The 20,020-nt window shown below is 44.2% G+C and overlaps 2 protein-coding genes across 8 annotated transcripts in view; one reads left to right on the top strand and one right to left on the bottom strand.

The window, feature by feature from the left end:
* The window catches only part of LOC115594366 (rho GTPase-activating protein 26), an 86,903-nt gene extending 78,960 nt beyond the window's left edge, over positions 1-7,943 (bottom strand). Inside the window, exon 1 of the mRNA XM_030438411.1 lies at positions 7,232-7,943. Within this exon, the coding sequence (XP_030294271.1) occupies positions 7,232-7,385 (154 nt within the window). The 5' untranslated portion in view covers positions 7,386-7,943. The remainder of the gene's footprint in view (positions 1-7,231) is intronic.
* Positions 7,944-13,501: 5,558 nt separating this feature from the next.
* Positions 13,502-19,391, top strand: LOC115593663 (putative fibroblast growth factor 1). Of its 7 annotated transcripts, none has more exons than XM_030437254.1 (4): positions 13,502-13,518; positions 16,094-16,310; positions 16,703-16,806; positions 17,780-19,391. In XM_030437254.1, the coding sequence occupies exons 2-4, from the start codon at positions 16,142-16,144 to the stop codon at positions 17,963-17,965; spliced, it is 459 nt and encodes a 152-aa protein (XP_030293114.1). In that variant the 5' UTR covers positions 13,502-13,518; positions 16,094-16,141; the 3' UTR covers positions 17,966-19,391. The 7 variants fall into 7 exon arrangements, with proteins under 7 accessions (XP_030293114.1, XP_030293109.1, XP_030293112.1 ...); XM_030437249.1 differs by lacking the exon at positions 13,502-13,518 and adding an exon at positions 13,690-13,933; XM_030437252.1 differs by lacking the exon at positions 13,502-13,518 and adding an exon at positions 13,834-13,933 and having other exon boundaries at positions 16,039-16,310.
* The last annotated feature ends 629 nt before the right edge of the window (positions 19,392-20,020 follow it).

The following is a 20,020-nucleotide window of genomic DNA, read 5'->3' as shown; positions in this document are numbered from 1 at the left end:
AAACATGCATGTTTATGATCTCTGTGATGATCCAAAATATTCAGAAATGCAGACAATGTGCTGGAGGCGTAAACACACACACACACACACACACACACACACACAGCCTCCTCTCTCCTCTTTGTTTCTACATGACGTAGGCACAGGAATGCCTTCAGACAGTGACACCCCGTCTCGCTCTCCTCTCTCCTCCATCCTCGGGTGGAGAATAAGGCCATGTTCAGCTATTGTGGAAGCGACTCCCCCTCCTCCTCTTTCTCTCACATGCACTCTTTTTCTTTTGCCCCTTGGCGACACATACTCTCCCTTTGCTCTGGTCCTTTTAAAGAGCAGGGTTCCCTCCCTCCATCGACCATAATTGAGAATTAGTTATGGTGCGGGGTGCGTTTGTGTGGCTGTGACCCTCATCCATCAGCTCGGTTGACAGTTGAGCCACCAGATGACTGCTATTACCCTTCTTATTACTCACTAACAGCACGGTGGGTGGCTGCAGGAAAACAAAGACAGAAGGTAAAGAGAGAGCATTTCTTCTTCAGGACATTTACACACTAGTCCTCTTCGTCAGCGGCTTGTTTGTGAGGCTGCTAGGAGCCGTTAGAAGTTCAACATGAAGTCTCAAAATGCAGCCATTATCACGGCGGTGCTAATGAGTGGAGGGCTGTTTTTAAGCAGTACCAGGCGACACATGCCTGAACAACATGTGCACCTTCAGGCTCCAGCCTTCCACATATACACTCTACTGTGTAGTCCAGGACAACCCATCCCTCTGGTTTACTACATCGCAGTGGTTTTGGAGAGAAACTTCACTTTTGGGCTATTTTTACAGAGTTTACACATCAACTGGCCGACTTCCACAGCCATTGTTTTATTGGCTAAATCTGGTCAATTATATCGGGCTGAAATAGAAGCTGAGAACTTTACGGCTCCGTCTGCACATTCTGAACACATGAAACAGACTGTGACTTCTTGGACCTCACTCGCCAATACTGATAGATAAACCAAACGAATATGTGCATGCAAGTCTTCCAAAAACCTTCAGTCCAACATGTATGTTTCTATATAACTGTACAGTGAATCGTGTTAATGCTCCATCAGCATCGGCTCATGAGCTCTCTGAAGTTCAGACACACACACTCTTAAAGCAGGAACACACCAGCCCAACCGCTGGACGTCTGAAGCGTTTGGGGAGACTCGGACGAGGTCGGGAACAAATCTGTCCGGTGTGTTCAGCGACGTTGTCTGCTCCGATTCAACATGCGAAGTCTGAGAAAGCTGTCGGCCGTCTGAGCCATTGGATTCTCTGATTGGCTGTGTGCGCATTGGTTTTCACTGCACTCCGTTCCGTCATTTCCTGTTTTCATGTAGCGCCACCCGCTTGTCGCATCTCGTGCAAGAGCAGAACGTACACGCTACTGTGGGCCAGGTAGAGTGCACACAGAAGTTATGTAAATGAAGTCAAAGAATTTACCTGCCTGAACCCATATTCACACACCAATATGCATAAGATCACACACACACACACACACACACACACACACACACACACACACACACACACACACACACAGGACACCATAACAACCAGCTGCACTCTGAGCTTCGTCCGCTCATGTTTCAGGCTTCCTCGTCCTAAAAGCTTTAATTCAATGGCTAAGATTCATGTTTATCATGACAGAATGATGTCATCACTTCACTGTGTGTGTGTGTGCGTGCGTGCGTGCGTGCGTGCGTGCGTGCGTGCGTGCGTGCATGCGTGTGTGTGTGTGTGATTACTACACGTCTTCAGGAGATGACGCTCGGACTAAAACATTCCTGACTCCAGGATGCTGTCAATGACCTCACTGTGACAAACTGGCTCATGACAGCTGAACAGTTACAGGTTTAATTATTGTTTTTTCACAGCAATCACGGCTGTTCGATGGATTTTTCTTGGGTTAAAGATCTACTGACCACAGATTACAGATTAGAAGTGATATGCTTGCCTTTTGGTTGAACTGTTGAGGTTTTCTGAAAGCTCAAAAAAAGGTGTATTCACATTTTCGCATCTAAAAGTTCCATAAATTACAAAAACTATGTTTTTAGCCCAGATTCTTTTCAATAAACCTGTTTTATCCACACTAAGTTACGTTAATGAAGTTCATCTCTGTAACACAAAATAGGTCTGAATAACTCTTCACATTGTTTTATGACGTTTGTGCAACATTTCATAGCGAGATGAAACTTAAAACAGATAGCAGGCGACGTATACGACCGAGCCAAAAGACGTGAGCTTCAAAAATAACTCCATTGCTCTTCAAGCTCTCAGCTGCAAACATGGCAACATCATGCGTCGCTGTCACATAAACTGTCTAAACACGGTGTCCCGTTTCCCCTCGCAGCACCAGGGAATGCCCAGATGGTAATTAGGGTTTGTTTGGCTGATTGAACCATGTGCTGTTAGAGGTGGAGCAGAGAACCAAACATTTCTGCAGTCTCCATAATGACAAGCTACATCTGCCCTTAAATGACATCTGGCTAACACACTCTTAAACTCACACACATTTCTGCATCTGCAAACGCATCTGCCATCTTAGCTTGTGTACGTCTCAGAGTCTTATTCGAGGGAGACTTTGTGGTTTTTCACAGTCTATACCGACACACAGTTTGTGTATGTGTGTTCAGGCGTTCGTCTGAATGTGTCTACATGTGTAATTGCGACATAAACCCGTCCGACACCCACAAACAGGACGACGCTGCTGTAAATTCACTGTCGTGGTGACTGAATCTGTGTGTGAGAAACCCTCGTCTATCTGATGAAGTTACAGTAATGAGCACCGACACGTCCAAACCTCAAACACTCATCAGAGGAGGAGAAGAAGAAGAAGAAGAAGAAGAAGAAGAAGAAGAAGAAGAAGAAGAAGAAGAAGATGTCTGGAGCCAACAACCACATGACTGTTGGAACCATCATCACAATGCAAATAACCGTTTTATTTCAAACTATTCAAAATCTAGTAATATTTTATTCATAGTTATATTTCCTGTTAGTGCACCTGGATTATAATACATCACACAGCGCAACACAAACGCTCTCTATGGATTTTTACTACGAGTCTCTTGACAACATTAATCATTAATCCGGGCAGCTGTGGCTCAGTGGTAGAGCCAGAGTCTTGTTATCAGAAGGTCGCTGGTTCCATTCCCCTGGTATGTGTGTTCATGATACTGAACCCCAAATTGCGGTCAGTGTGTGAATGTATGAATTGCTATAAGTCGCTTTGGACAAAAGCGTCTGCCAAATGTAAGAAACCAACAAAAGCGAGAATTGTCAGAAATATGCTGAACAGTCTGGAGGGCGGAAATATGGAAACTCAGTTTATTAGGCACACCTGGCTAAAAGTGATCAATCTGTCCTTATAATGTTTAGTTTTTGTTTTAGAGAGGCGTTCAGTCAGCTGAAAGACGTTTTGGAGGCTGCATTTTTTCTTTTTCTACATTATACCAAAGTCTTGTATCAGGGGATCCATCTTAGTGACAGCACAACAAGGCTGCTGTCTAAATGAATGAGGAGAGAGCCAGAACTCCACTTGTAACGGTCACAGGACATAAAACCTGCAGGTATAGAAGAGCTCCAGTCACATCTGATTAAAAGATCCTCATCAAGGTTCACTGACTTGATACCGAAATAAGGTTTAAAACACTTTTCCCCCACAGGCTGGACTGGTACTGAACATTATTACGGTATCATGACACCAGCTTCTTTTACGGCTCGATCCAGACAGTTCTGACAACAACTAATGGTGCATTCGCGTGATACACAAAGTGCCGTAAATCACAAATGTCAGTGCAACATCACAACTGGCTAATGTCTGCTGAGTTGCATCAAATATACAGATAATAACATCAGATATATGTTTGTTTACATCCAGTAATCCAGTACGTTTTTATAAAGCGGTCCACAGAAGTCTCTGACAGACACATTTTAATGGCTCACCAGTCTAAAATCATCATCATCATCCTCATCATCATCATCAGGTCTTTTCACTGAACACCCAGAGAACACCAACATGACAAGACTCTTCAGTGCATCCACAGCAGAGATGTGTGAGTCCTGAGCATCATGGCGCTCGCTGCTGTAAGTGTTTCCCTTTCTCTTCCTGTGGTAACATGTATGTAGTCATTAGAACAAAAACACATGTGGAGGCTGTCAGGAGATTTGGGCCTCCTCCTCCTCCTCCTCCTCCTCCTCCTCCTCCTCCTCCTCCTCCTCCTCGTCCTCCAGCAGTAATTAGTAACAAACGAAACATGTAGGGGTTTCCCAGGACAGTCGCACATCCTCCGCCTGCCTGAGAGCAGCCGAGTGGGCTGAGGTTAGATTTACAGTGCCGCCGTCAGAAACGACCTGCTGCAACTGATTCATCTCACGCGCCAGCAAAAGCAAACAACACAGAGAGGAACAGGTATAAAAAGATTAACTAGGAGCATTTGCTGACTCGCCCCTTTGTCCGGCAGCGCCCGGCTACAATGGCACAGAACAAGCGAATGACTCCCACTCTCGCCACAACCTCAGTGAATCAGGCCCTGCTGTTTGATTTCTAGACCTCACCAACGGACAAAAGCAGAATTGTCTTTATAGCAACACATCAGCTGACGGGGCTTTGTGGTGACAGAGGGCCGAGCCGCTCTGTTTTTAAAGGTACAGCCGATAACACCGGGGTGGAAAGTTCAGGTTCACCGACAGGCTGAGCTGCACTGGACTTTCCAGGATTTGATATCTGGATATGGGCAGCATGAAAAACACAATATGTTCCAAAACACATTAATATCTAAAAGTTGTGATCTCAGTTTTTTAATCTTTGTGCAGCTCAGTCTGCTGTGAGAGACGGCAGGATAGAAGAAGACGACCGCTACTGACGTGACTTTGAGGTAAGACTGTTGAAGAAACTGCTGTGTCCAGAATCAACTTCAATCAAACATCATTTCTTTCATTTCTCATCCTTGCCCTGCTGGACTCTGCAGCAGGTGTCATTCTCTCAGAAGATCATATGATATCCTGCAAAGAGTGACGTCTCATTGCTCCTTCATGTCTCCATCACAGACCACAGAACTGAATAAACTGTGTTTTCTCTTGTCTGTTGTTGTAGTTACTCTGATGACACCATAAAGTGATGCAGTCTTCTTTGTAACAGCGGCGTCACCATTAAAACCACTTGGAAACGCGAGATGGGAACGATGTGTTTGCACCTCAAGGACACCATCAGGTTTTGTTTTTTTCCTCACGAGCTGACAGAGATCACTGTTTGAATATTGGACGCTTATTTACATACAAATGCAAATTGACCATGAGAATAGCTTGTGAAGAGGTCAGGCGCCATGAAATGAACTTACTGTTCTTGGAACTGTGTGCAAGTTCATGAAGACTCAACAGCCGCTGAACCTGCATTTAAATCTCTGGGATTTCTTTAAACGTACTTGGTCAACACAACACAGTATAAAGCAAACTCACAGGAAGTTTCTCTTGGTAAACTGACGATCACAAGACTTCATAAACTGATGTTACATATGACGCCATGCAGAGAGATTGTGTGGAAACCAGCCTGTTGACATCATGTCAAAGACGTTTTACTGTTGTGCCGAGATGTCTCCTGAAGTTAGCATGCTAACCAGCAAACACCAGCCCATCCTGTCTCCGTATACCACACTGGATGTACACAAGGTAGCATCTGTTCGATTGAGTAGGCTATTAATTCAGGCTACAGTAGCATATTTTCACAAATCATCAGAAGATAAACTCTGGGGCCACTTGCTAATTAGCTAATGTTAGCTGGCTCCAACCGAGGATAGCTACGTGTACCACAGAGCAGCCGTTGTTGGTAACTCTGGTGTTATGCTGCTCCCTTGTTTTTGGAGCTAGCTGCAGATTACATCTTTGACAGAGGCTATTGTTAGCTTAGCACCGTATCTGTATTTACCACTTTGTTGGATGTCAAAGACCAACTTGTCCTCTCTTTACACGTCAGTCCATGTCAGATTCTTCTCTAACCAAAGCGTCACGTAACCCAGAAACTTCATCTACCGTATCCAACCTTATCACACCTAAATATAATCATTTAGAAAGCCTCTGACTGTGTTTCAGTCTAAGATCCTGGTAACCACCAAGGAACCTTAAAAAAGCAGCAAGGGTCAGGACATCACTGAATCGTGCTTTGGTGCCAGACAAAAAGCTGCATTGAAGTCTACGGGAGATTCACGGGGAAACACACTACAGGCAGATTGTTGCCTCCGTGGTCGCGCTGAAGTGCTGCAGTGTCTCTGGGCTCAGAGGCGGAGCAAACAGACCGGGTGGTGGCGCAGCAGTGACCTGTTCGTCCGACACAACTGGCCCGGAGACACTCCTGCAGGATGAGAAGAGGAGGAAGAGGAGGAGAAGAGGAGCAGCAGAGGCCGAGGTGGTCGCTGTGTTCGCTGGCGGGGTTGCAACTTGTAGGCCAACATTACCACAGCCAGCGTGACCTGATGACACCTCACTCCACACTGTTCTGCTGCTGTCAGCCACATGGTGATGGTGCAACCAAACTACACACCTGTTAAATGATTGGCTGTTTGTGGCACACAGGGATTTGATAGGCTGTCTAACTGAGGAAGGGAGTGAGCATACGTGGGATTAGTCTGTGAAACGACTGGCTGTTCTCACTTTATCAAGGATATGACAGGTCGGGGCATCGATCGTCTTTACGCCATCAATAACTCGTCTGTCACCGACACATACTGCTATGATTTCATCACCCAGACTCTGAGAGCACGTTAACAATGAGCATGTTGTCTGTGCCTCGATTACGTTTGAGAAGGGCTCACGATCGGAGTGTCGTCATCGGACAACATGATGAGTGAGACCCAGTGACATCATCATGACCCGTCCGTCTCTCTGGGTTCTCTGGTCAGCACCGGTCCAGGCTTTGACTTTCACACTCACCTCATCACAGTCAGTGGGACAGAGTTAAAACCTTCTTTAGCATTAAGCATCGCAGCCTTTAACACACACACACACACACACACACACATCTCTCCCTGTTAAATGCCTCATTATGTGAGCTGATGGGTACAAATGTGCTGACAGCTTCAGAGCAACTCAAACTCACCCGCCTTAACTCCTTATCAGTGACACACACACACACACACACACACACACGTCCGAACCTGGAGGCATCTCAGGTTCGGACATCACACACACACACACACACACACACACACTTACATTTGAGAGCCTGGATCAGCGCCTTGCCGTCTTTAATCAGCTCCTTGATGAACTTGTTGGTCTTGTCCAGCTCCAGCTCGTGGGACTTGAGCCTCTCCCTGAACTGAGGGCTGTCCAGGTAACAGTCACTGAACTCCAGAGCAGGTAGTCCCATCTTCTCCACCACCAGTACCGACCTGGACGACCCGGCAAAAAGAAGCTCCCCACAGGAGGGAGGGAGGAACGAGAGGAGGAGGAGGAGGAGGAGGAGGAGGGAAGCCTGAGCTACTACTGCTGCTGCTGGAAATGATGGAAAATCCAATTACAGCATGTAAACACGGGCGGAGAGGTTCCGACAGGAGCGCCGGCCCACACGACCTGTGAGGTGGACTCAAGCTGACAGAAGCCACAGTCCAGCAGCACCAGTACCAGTACCAGCACCAGCACCAGCAGTCCGACACCGCATCCAATGAAATGAAATGAGAAGAAGTCAGAGTGAGAGTTGCTGCTGGGTTCAGAGGAAACACTTGTTCAGGTAAACCGGTGCTGCGATCCTCTGGACCGGGTCATCGTGGAGCGGACGGGAGGCAGAACACAGAACCAGCTCCTCGTGAACGCGGTGTCTTCCCTGGGCGGTTTCAAACACACTGCCTCTCTGCAGACCCGCTCGGATCAGCGCTGCAGGCCGACACCAACCCACCCGGACGAGGATAATCCCACGACTGACGGCGCTCTGGGCCAATCAGGAGGCCGGGCTGCTGAGCGGCCTCGTCCGGGGGGCGGGTCAGCGGCGAGCTACTCCAGATCAGAGACAGGGGGAGGAAACAGAGGAGGTCTCACTCTGATCCGTTTTCTGGAAACGCTGCTGTTTGGTTTTGACCTCTGCATCTCTGCATCCCCATCAGGTGGAATCAGAACCAGCCCGAAGCTTCACTGAGCCCTGAGCAGAATCTGATACAGACCCCCAGATAAATGCACCACGCACCTTACAGCCAGTATCAACTATGTATTGTCCCCAAGCCATCATCTGTCCAATGTACATCCAACACAGCCAGTGTCATGGCTCACTGGTGCATTCACTGTCAACAAGTTCACTGTTCACTGTTCACTACTTTGTTTATATGTGGCGGACCCTGCCACCTTTCTAGCTTCAAACAGTGTTCTTGGACCTCATTTTCCTCTGAGAACAGTTTGTTTGTTCAGTTTGTTTTATTACCTCGTTAATATTGAAAATATAAAATTCAGTGTTTCAGTTTCGTCTCCAAAACTACGTAGTGCCCCTTTAAGGTGAAAGAAAAGTTACATAATGTTGTTTTAACTTATAGGCAACATTTTCACAGACACGTTATTTTCATTTATTTGGTTGAAGTTTAATATTCTCTCCTCGTCACTTTGAAACAGTGAAATGCAGCCAGAGTACAAAAAAACAGAGAAGATAAACTAAACTAGAAACATAAAAATGAACACAGACAAGTTATTGAAACAGTCGAGTTGTAAAATATCTGAATAACCACAGTAACGTCTTCCACCACCGGTGCAAAGTTTGCACTTGATGACTTAATAGATCCTAAAGTTCTAATGAACGACACACATGCTGCATGTTATATAAAACATTTCAATTTTTAGCACTTGGTGGTGACAAACTTGATATTTTTGACGTATTAAGTCTCTTAGGTGAAACAATCTCAGTTTTAGAGATAGAAAACAGTGATCTCTGTCAGCTGTCCGCTCTGAGGTCTATAGTCTGCACGAACACAGGTATTTTTAAAAAGGTGAGTTTTTTTAAATGCAAATGTAGGCTGTCAAGCGCACGCCAGAAAACAGGTGGCGATATGACCTCTGCTGTAAGGCCACGTCGACCAATCAGAAGACTGCCGAACAATCAGAAAACCCTGTCTGCACATCAACACTGAAGATGGTGTTTCTGAATATCTTCATCCTGGAAAGGTTTCCCAAAAGCTCCGTTTTCAGTGACATGAAAAGCTCTTTACGTGTTTACAGAATATTAAAACACGAAGAAGAAGTTTAGTTTTAAGAAGAATGTGTACAGGAGCCTAAAATACGTCCAATAATTGGATTCTGAGTGGAAACTGGAAGCTGACATCGACCCAGTGGGATCAAACTGAGTCTGACATCTTACCACGTGTAGACGATCTGTGCATGCAGCCGCTGCAGCCTGGTTGGTGGGAGGAGGCACTCACGTCATTTCAGCCAGAGCGGGGAATTTCTGTGGAGAGGCTCCGATCCGCCCTGGATCAGCGCGTCATCACTGTGCGGCGCCCCCTGGTGGCGCAGAGCTGCACCACAGGGGGCTTCCGTACATCTGTCAGCGTTCACTGACATCTTAAAAATGATTGTGGATCATATTTAAATCAAGAATATGATTAATTCCAGCTTCAGTTGTTATTCTACTCACATACACTGCTGACATATCATCTTCTTTAAAGGGGCAGTATGTCATTTTGGAGAAGAAATTCAAACAGTAGGTTTTATAATGAAGTCATAACACAAACTCTAATATTTACCCAACCACAACTGAATTAACAAGCTGCTCCCAGAGGAAAATATGATCCCCAGAACACTGTTTGAAGCTAGACAGGTGGCAGGGTCCGCCACACATGAACAAAGAATTATAGTATACAGTTTGCTGTCCTTTGTTCACTTTATTCAGTCGTGAAAACAAAGAGAGTTTGTTTATTCAGGTCGTTCAGGCACAACATAATCAGTCATGAGATGCATAGTGCAGCTTCAACATACACAAACTGTGCATGTGTCAGTGACGTGTGTGTCAGTGACTCATGCACAGTTTGTGTTTGTGGTTATAGTGTGAGAGCAGCTTGGATGGAGCCGCGTCGCTTCCTCTGCCAAAGTGCGGTACAGCGTCTGGTCGCTTCTCGTTCCTCCATCTGTCACATTGTGGTGCACACTGATGGCCATTCACAGGAAGTCAGCGCCGGTTGTTTGTGTATGAAAGAGAAGATGCAGAAGTTTAGTTTGAGAACCAGAGTTAACCGGTTTGTAGTCTGGCACACGAGGGAAACACAGATCACACAGTCTCACTGGTGTCTATGAGCTCGTGTTCTGTAGCTGATCTACGTTAGGAAGAAATTGTTTCCAATCCGACAACAGTCTGCAGCAGGAGGAGGAATATAAAAAGACTTTCCGTTCACATCAGGTTCACTGAATGTATTTAAAGATGCTATCAGCGCTAACATGCTTTATGGCCATCAAGATGTTGTTAATTAGATTGTTCTCGTCTATCTTTAATTTCATCCCTCAAAGCTTCCTGTTGAGAGAACAGTAACCTAATTATCAACTCGACGGCTAAAAATATATACGCATGTTTCCATTTCCTCTTGATAAGCGTGAAGCAAATGACAGCCGACAGCCGGAGAGCTTCAGCTCAACCAACATCCTCCAGAAGTCACAACTTAAATCAGCCTGAAGCTAGAAAAGCGTCCAGCTTGTAGAACAATCTCACATCTACTGATGCAAACATGTCTGTTTCTATCAGATGTGTTTCTGTTGCATTTCAGAAACATTTGGATCTTTAGAATCTAAAGTCTGCAGCTTTAATGCAGCTGCAGCTGGATCTGGTTCAAGAGGTTCTCTCTAACTCAGACGAGGTCCGGTCGTACCAGCCTCCCTCCTCCTCACTGTCTTATTTCTTTGTTCCTGAAGTGTTTCATCATCCCATCCAATATTTTATTACCTTCGCTCACCTGGACAGTGAAGCCAGAGACCCACTCATATCTGTCCTCTCAGTACAGTGATGAGACACTGACGACCACACAGAATGAATAAATCTACATATGCACAGTTCTACACATCTAGGGTCCAGACAGATGGCGGTCCACCACGGGGTCCGGTTCTGCTCGAGGTTTCTGCCTGTTAGAGACGGTTTCTTTCTCGCCACTTTTGCCAAAATGTTTGTCCACGGGGGAAATGTTGGGCCTCTGTAAATAAAAGAATTAAAGGGTGTCATCTGGACCTGCTCAGCTTGGAACGTGTCATGAGATGATTTTATTTGATGCTTGATTTCCACACACATACAGTACATGTACACACATATACACACACAGGCGCATCCCTCTACACGTGTGTGTACGACTAAAAGGAACTGCAAGTATGTTCTTGGAGAAGTTCAGTCACAAGTCAAGTTCACATTAAGTGCTTCAGAAATTCAAAGAAGTGGTTTCACATCTCCCTGACAGAAGTTACAGAACAACAGAAAGTGAAATACTATATAGAGTGATTGGAATTTGACACTTTTGAATTGTGGTGGTGAGATTTATGTTGTGTTTGACAAAGCAGAGCTGTTCTGCCATCTCCTGGTGAAAAGAGGTGGAGCAGCTGTTTTCAAAGACAAATCTCAGGCGCTCAGTCTGAGCAGGTGAGAAAAGTAGGTCAGACTCTCCACGTCTCTTCTCCCCACATGTCTCACGATCATAAACTCAGAAAGTCTGAATGTTTTCCGATGCAGATGTGCTGTACGGTATGAATTATAGAGCAAAGAGCTCGACGTGTCCATTAGAAGAAGACAGAGTCGAGCTCACCGCGGTGAATAATTCACCCGGCCTGCGAGACAGACGTGCAGAAATAGATCCTGAGATTTCTACGTTTTTGGAAGTTATTTCCAGCGTTTTGAGATGCGGGAACACCTCACAGAAGACAGTGGAACATATATCATTCAGTTCCAGTGAGCAGGATGTAGACGGCAGAGCTTTGGGAATGCTTGTAGGTGTGTGCTGCAAAATGATGAATTACAAACCATCCTTAACCTCATGTTTCTGTTTCTGTGAACATATTAAAGGTTTGTATTCTCTTTGGTCTTCCTACATTAATGCTGCCCTCTCTCTTCTTGATGTGACATCAGCATCTTTTTTCTCTTACAGACGGGAACTATCTGTCAGTGTTCCTGTTCGCTCACTCCTGTTGGACACCGGCTTCAAAACTGGAATCTGAGCAGTGCAGTGACACTTCTTTAAAAATAGACAGAGGTGAAGGAAGTATTCAGATCCCGTCCTCTGTTACTCTGTTACTCTGTTACAAGTAAAAGTCCTCCATTAAAAACGTGTCTTTAAAAAAAAATTAAGTATACGAGGAAAATGTACTTGAAGTATTACTCTGTGCAGAAAACTGCATGTGCACCTCAACATCTACATTCTATAAAGTGTCTTTAAAACACGACTTCATCAAGACAACAACTCCCATGATCCCACACTACTCACTCTTTTCTATTGATGTTGAGAGACGCCTCGCTGCAGGAATAACATACTGTGCCTTTAAACCATTAGATCATTGTTACTATTATAGGTTTTTTTTTTCATTCTGGATTGATCTGCTGAATATTCCTTTGATTAATTGATTGAGTTCACTCTGACACCTTCACACAGTCCAGACCTCACAAATTATTTAGAAAAGAAAAAGACAAGAATCTTCACATTTGTGAACTTTGAACCGTGAAATATTTGACATTTTTGATTTAAAAATGACTTTCGATTATAACAATTCACAAAATAATTGGCAATTGATTTTCTGTGAATTGATTCATTGATTAATGGACAAATCGTCTCTGCTGTACTTGTTTTTAATTAATATTTTCAGTTCTCACAAGCTCTTCATATGATCTGAGTGAAGAAATGTTTATGTGCAAAGTAACTTAAAGTGAAACTCTTGCTAAAATGCAACCGAGGCTTTTTTTGTGAATGTTTATGAGTCAAACCTTCGTGTAAAAGCTGGTGATACTACGAGCAAAGTTTCATGTTGTGTCGAGCATTCTTAGTGTTTTAAAAATAGAGTTTTTGATGCTAGCGTACGAGTGCCCGTAGCACTCCCATTAAAAATGAGCTTGAGCCGAATAACGAAAATACGGTAAATCTTAAAAGTGCCTCTTTCTTTGTAATTATGCTTTTACACGAAGGTTTGACTCATATTCAATCACAAAAAAAGCCTTGGTTGCATTTTAGCGAGAGTTTCACTTTAAGGTGTCAAATAATTAACATTAAGTAGAAAGTAAACAACATTTTCCCTCTAAAATGTGGTGGTAGAATAGTACAGGTACTTCAGTGTGTCCCACAGTTAGAAAATAGAAACCGGCCTCAGCCTGACGTTTCTGAGGCAGTTGATCTGAATCAGCCTCTCTGACCTCATGCTGCTGTGACTGAACATTTGCTGTCTGTGTCGGTGAATTATTGTCAACGTGTGTTTTTACTTCTGATGACTCGTGGATTCTTTCACTCTGCAGAAATGTGACTCCGGTCAGGTGACCCGGCTGTGCCACCTCTGGTCTGAGGCGCCGCCATCATGTAAGATGAATCCTGAGGGCTGAAGTCAGCGTCCTTTGTGTCTTTTGTAAATGTTTGTGTTGCGTCTCCAGGAGGACGCCGCTGTGAGAATGTATCAGAGCTCAGTCAGACGGGAGGCTCTGTCATTTCCAGGCTGGATCCCACGGCCCGGACACTTGCGTCACCCTGTCTCAGCCTCTCTCTCTATTCTAGTGTGGTAATTTTAGTCCTGACGTCGTCCTGTTAAAATGAGTCCTCTGACGCTGCGAGGAGGCTGGTGAGGTGGTGGGGAGAGACAGAAGGTACAAATACAGACATGCACACTGAAGGCTCTTCTACACGAGTGGAGACGCAAAGACAGTTTGGCACAGAAAGTTACAGGAGTTTGTTTCACCTGGATATGCTGGCTCATCACTGTCACCTGACGTTCTCACAGGTAGGTGACTGATTCAGTCCATCAGAGGAGGCTCGCTGTTCGTCTGGGAATGTGGCTCACTGATAATCAACGTGACTCACGTATGACAAGTCGATACTGATCAAGCTTTTATTGTAGGGATTGATTTATATGATCTAGCTTGTGTGTGTTCGTGCATGTTTCTCATCACTTTTACTGACATCTGTGAATCGACAGTATTTACTTCACTGCAAAAAGGAAAAAAAGCTCAAACACAAGAAACGAACAGAGTCTGAGGATGAACTGACTCCGTCCCTGCAGCAGGATCATTCCACTGGAGGAGAAAGCTTGAAATAAGTTGGTTCTGTTCAGAAATAAGTCGACTTTTGAAAATAAAACGTAAAAAAGTGTAAATCACTTGAGAGCAGACTGCAGGCTAAAGCACAGCAGGTAGTGAAACACGCTTCCTATTAGCAAACAATTCATAATTCAAATTTCTTATATCGTTTATTTCAGCGCAATCTAAACAAAAATAAAGGCCAAGAAACAAGAACAGAAATCCCAAATTTAAGTTGAAAATGTGAGAAAGAAATCTGAAGCCTTCAGTGGCTCCAGAAGAAGCTGCATGAAATCTGAGAAACTGCCTCCAGTGATGTCACTCAGTGGCTAAGGTGCATTGTGGGTATTGTAGGCACCAGGTTTTGAAAGACAGCTCTCCTACAACACAAAAACAAATGATCACATTCAGTAGAACCTTTTTTATTCCACGTTGTCTCCTTCTGGTGCCAATGAGTGACATCACTGGAGGACATTCCTCTAAGACCTTTAAAGAAATGTGTAAGTTGGTGGAATAACCCTTTAATACTAATGGTGTATGATCATGCTCGTACTTAGAGCAAGTTGTCGAAGCTTTTCCAACTATTTAAGCTGTAAAAGACATAAAAAAGACGAATCTAAGAATAACTGCAGATGCAGATGGAAACCAGTAAACAACTCTGGAAACAAGATAATTCATCTTGTGTTTCCACAGAACTGTGTGCGGTGTTTTGCCCAGACATCATCCCCGTCTACTATCAGGTCCAGGCTCTCCTCCCACGCATTTGCACTCTGACTCGGTCAACGATTAGACTTTTGACGTCATTCCCCCCCGGCGGCTCTGTCCCAAGGTCCCCGAGGACCAGTCTGCCACTAACTAACTCCTCATATCCCGTAACACAACACTGGGCTCCAGGTCCTGTTCCCAGGAAAAACCAGCTGCCAGTGGGTAGGCCTTAAATTCCTCTTGTGGCTTTGCACTTCTCTGTGTTTCGCTTTCCTTCTCCCTCTGCCTCCCTCTGCTCCTCATGCCTCTCCAAGACATTCCAGATGTGAGCTCGTCTGTCTCTATTTCCCTTCTGCTCTACCTCTGGCTGCACATGATAACACAGAGCAGAGCTGCACAGCGACACTGCTGGCTCGCTCCTTTCACATCTGACAGACTTTGTGACAGCCGCCGCTGCTCTGGGATCTCTACCCTCCAGGATGTTGAGATTACACTGACACTGTGGCTTTAAAATGGGCTTGATTTGTTTTTTGGAGTGAGGATGAGACAGACAGGGCTGGATGGGTTCGAGTTCCACAGACGGAAAGATTTCAAGTAGCTGCTGGAGATTTTGTTTTGTCTGAATACAAGGTGTCAAAACGTCTTTGCTTCAACCAGCGTGAGGAAAATGTCTCTGGTGTTTCTTCTGCCAGTGTGTTAAACTGCCGCATGGACTTGTTAGACTCTTGCATTTCCAGAAGGGAGTCAACAAACATCAGGGCAGATTTTATCTGTACTCGGTCATTTCCACGTGCTTATTGTGCTACATTATTTCAGGTGAAAGTTACATCACCGCCACATCTGGAAATTATTTCCACAAAGAAAGAATCTAAGTGATGTTCAGTCGGAAAACAAGTTTAGTCACGTTCCTCTGCTTGGCCTCCGTCCAGGTCTGGTTCCCTGCCGGGTTTCATCACTTCATGAGAACCTTAAAAGGTTGACAGAGAGAAAGAGAGAAGCAGAGAGAGGGTGAAAGTGATAGAGGAGGGCTGGGGAGGAGGATATTTCCCGTAATCATCATGAAGGCGGCGTTGTCCTGCACTTCCTGTTTTCTCTCGTGTCTCAGACACAGTCCAGGTGAGACAGACGGTGACTGAGGTGGATCTGCTCTGTCGTTGCAGACACAGGGACTCCGCTCTGCTTCGTCCAAGCCTCAAACTCTGTGCAGGATGTCTGAGGGAGATGTTACGGTGCTGCCGTTTGGACCTGCGTCTCTGGACCTGACCCGGCAGGAGCCGCGGGCGCTGACCCGACTGTACAGCCGGAACGGAGGATATCACCTCCGGATATCAGCAGATGGGACTGTGAGCGGTGGCAGGCAGGAAAATGACCCATACGGTGAGAAAGGAATGCATGAAACTGATGTCTGAAAGAAAGCATGTTGACAGTAGAAAAGATTCAAATGAAGCTGAGTATATTCTGTACATCAAATCTACTTTAACTGGACTGATGATTAAAAGTCTTCAGGGTTGTTAAAGATAAAAAAGAGCAGAGTTTTGATTGGAAGGAAGCAGAACTGGACTTGTAATAAAGGAAGAATGTTAATAATTACTTGAACAAGGTCGCAGAAGTTCTGGTGAATAATAAGAACTTCCCGCTGACGACCTGAGACCAAAAGGCCTCTGCAGGGCCGATGTTTATTTCAGTAGAAAAATGATGATTAGATTGTGTTGGATGCAGTTTATCCTCCATCCTGTTATGTTGAACACTGTCACGTGTTTGTGCTGCAGACGTCCTGAGGCTGAAGGCCGTGAGCGTCGGCGTGGTGGTCATCAAGGGCGAGAGGTCGGGCAGGTACCTGGCCATGAACAGCAGCGGACGCCTCTACGGATCGGTGAGGTTCAGACACATGTTTCCAAATCCAAACACAGCACAGATCTCGCTACACTCAGAAAATAATTTGCCTAAAACAGTGAATTTAAAGGAGCACTATGTAGTTTTCAACGAGACCGATTTGAACAAACGAACTGTCCTCAGATGGCGAAACATCGATGATATGATATATTTATATTTGCGGGATCCGTCTCAGTGCTTTTTGTAGACGTATATTATGGAAACGTTCCATTTCATTTAATTACATTTCAAATTTCATCATGTTGAGTCAATGTGAATAAATGAAATAACAAGATGTGTAATTCATAACATGAGTGAGGAAACCCGTTTGAAATGACTAAACTTCAGTAAAACTAAACACTCAGGTCGTGTTTATGTAACAGTTTCCTGTTTTATATGTAATAATTAAATAAACACATTGGGTTCATGTGTTCACATTGAGTCAAAGTGACACTTTACGCTGAACTGATGTTTTAAAATCAGGTGGAAAATTTAGATGAAATCAGAAACATTTAAGTCGACACTTTCTCATGATGACTTCAGATCCTGTTTCTCCTTCAAACTGTTGACTAATGGTTTTTGGAGCCGTTTCATTGGAACTACTTTCATCACATCACATAACACTTATTAACCTGTCCGCCGTTTTGAAACAGCCTCGGTTATTTCCACGACTACGAAACACCAGAAAACCCCAGTGCCAACGGCTGACCAGAGCATATCTCTGCCCAGTATAAATAACTGAGAATATTTAGTTAATGAGACGAATCAAACCAACGATGATTCGTCATGTAGATTCTTATTTCAGCTCTTGACACTATTCTTTGTCCTGTTGCAGTGAGCATATGTAGAATCAGAAGATTTGCTTTAAAACAAACTCTTCTTCTTCTCTTCTCTTCTCTTCTCTTCTCTTCTTCTCTTCTCTTCTTCTCTTCTCTTCTTCTCTTCTCCTCCCTCTTATCATTGTCTTGTCTCAGCAAGCACTGAACGATGAGTGTTACTTCCTGGAGAAGTACGAGGAGAACGACTACAACACATATCGCTCTCAGAAGTACAGCTGGTATGTTGGGCTGAAGAGGAACGGCCAACCCAAAGCAGGACCAGACACCCACCAGGGTCAGAAGGCCGTCCTGTTCCTGCCGAGGCCCGCGGGCAGCGTGTGAGGAACCAAAGACGGCACCAGGACCCGAGGACACGCTCACCCAAGTCTTTAAATGCACATTAAAGGTGCAGTTTTACGCCGGGAGAAGTTTCCCATCTGAAGGTCGCTCAAAATCACAACAAAAGCCTGAAGCGAGAACATAACGCTGTTAGTTCGAGCTGTTAATAACCTCAATGTTCCCCTGTTTATGAAGGGAAGACGTCATGAAGGCTCACACTGCTTAATCTGTGCATGATCCTCGCAGGTCCACCAGCTGATGTCCAGAACACTTTCTTCTCACCGCTTCTCACACAGAAATGTGTTTGGTATCAGGACGCGTCAGTGCTGATAAATGAGCGTTCACTTTGAACCCTCGTATGAAATACCACTGCTGGAAGACAGCAGCGGACCGCTTTTACACACAAATAGTTTCACAATTCATCACGTCTGGTACAAAGGAAACTAACAAGGCAAGAATAAAAAACAAGCTGAACATCTGGCAGTAAATACAAACTCCAGTAAACAGAGTCTACAGCGCAGGGAGCTGCAGTTAAACTCAACGCTGGATGTTGGCTGACTTGGTAACTACTTTTAATCTGCTCGAGCCTGTTCGATGCATTTCTGTAACCATTCATGTGATTTATGGAGAGTGAGCAACTTTCAAAAGGTCAAATTAGAATAAATCTGCAGAAAGATGTTTCAGAAAAGCTGATACGAAATAACTGAGTGCTAAAATGTTGCTCCTGACCACAGAACTCTTGTTTCTGACATGGTGACAAGCAGAAAGTGAAACATTTATATGATTGTATGACTTTTTATAGTTTTATTTCTATGTTATCATGTTCCCAAATCAGCTGATGTGAAAACTTTGTTGCAGTATTAAGTTCTTGTTGAAAGGAGTCAAAGGTCCTTTTTGTAAGAAAGTAAAAATTTGAGTCCAAACTCGTCAAACCGGCGCCGGGGACTGTGAGTCGGGTCGGCTGCCGTCCCAAAAACAGTCCAGATTAAACATTCTTACAAACTGGACTCTGTAACATCTTCACCAAAGCTGAAGTGCAGATTCTTTGATCTTGGTTTGGACCAAATACCGACGGTTCTGTTCTGGACCGCAGGAGTGGTGAAACGTTTCCTGTCTCCGGGCAGATCTGTCTTCATACTGTGCTTTGTTCAAACACATGTTACTGTAACACTATCAAAGGTTCAATTACTCTTCTGAATATTTATTTATAACGTTTTACTGCTTATTAAATTTAATTCCACTCAACATTAACGTTGCTTACACACGCAGTGAAGGAGCAGAAAGGTAACGTGACCGCCTTTCACACAGTAATACATATTGTATTAAGTATAATTAAAGATTTAGTATTCATACAAACAAATACTAAATGTGAATAAAGTGAATGCACATTTATAACTGTACATACACCATTAAAGAAACATTATGTTAAGTGCTCGTACGAGTTATTTTATGTAACATCTGTGTTGTGTTGTCCGGCCACAAGATGGCAGCATTGTTTCAGGTTCAGCTTTAAGACTGTTAGTCTCAGTTTACATTAATCTGCTTGAGGCTCTGGATGAATACCAGCAGAAATAAATCATATAATGGTAAAGCAAAGACACCACACAGTAAATGCCAGTAGTTTGTGTTCAGATAGCTGCAGGCACAATGTGTGTTTTTACATATAACAGACCAGATGGATTAACAAACTCTCAGTTACTGAATAAAGAGTCATGGAGTCAAGAGAATCAGAAAAATAGCAACACAGATGTTGTACATTATATTACAGAGGCTAAAAATCATGTGAAGTTAATTTTTCAGTATAAAAAAACTACTACTACTGTCAGAACTTTAATTGTATTTCTTTTTTAAATACTGTGTTTGATTTTGTCTCACTGAGCCGTACGGAAATCTCTGCCTGAATAAAAATGCAGCGTCACATGAATGAAATCTGATCACAGAAGCTGAACCAAACATCCAACTTCCTGCAGTTGGCAGATTTTTATATATTTTATGAAATGTGTTCAGCGCTCACGATTTGATCTCTCTGTGAGGACGCTGGTGAAGTTAATGTTTCCA

This window comes from Sparus aurata, chromosome 13 (genome assembly GCF_900880675.1).
Source record: "Sparus aurata chromosome 13, fSpaAur1.1, whole genome shotgun sequence".
NCBI classification, from domain to species: Eukaryota; Metazoa; Chordata; class Actinopteri; order Spariformes; family Sparidae; genus Sparus; species Sparus aurata.
Note: the sequence above shows the minus strand (reverse complement) of the source record. Positions and strands in the feature narration are given on the sequence as shown.

What these genes read in the sequence shown, in the direction of transcription:
- LOC115593663 (XM_030437248.1), top strand. Translation starts at nt 14,861, where the DNA reads ATGCAGATGGAAACCAGTAAACAACTCTGGAAACAAGATAATTCATCT. An exon ending in CCAGGAAAAACCAGCTGCCA is followed by an intron (nt 15,152 to 16,093) that starts GTGGGTAGGCCT and finishes CTGTCGTTGCAG; the next exon opens with ACACAGGGACTCCGCTCTGC. An exon ending in GCGGACGCCTCTACGGATCG is followed by an intron (nt 16,807 to 17,779) that starts GTGAGGTTCAGA and finishes GTCTTGTCTCAG; the next exon opens with CAAGCACTGAACGATGAGTG.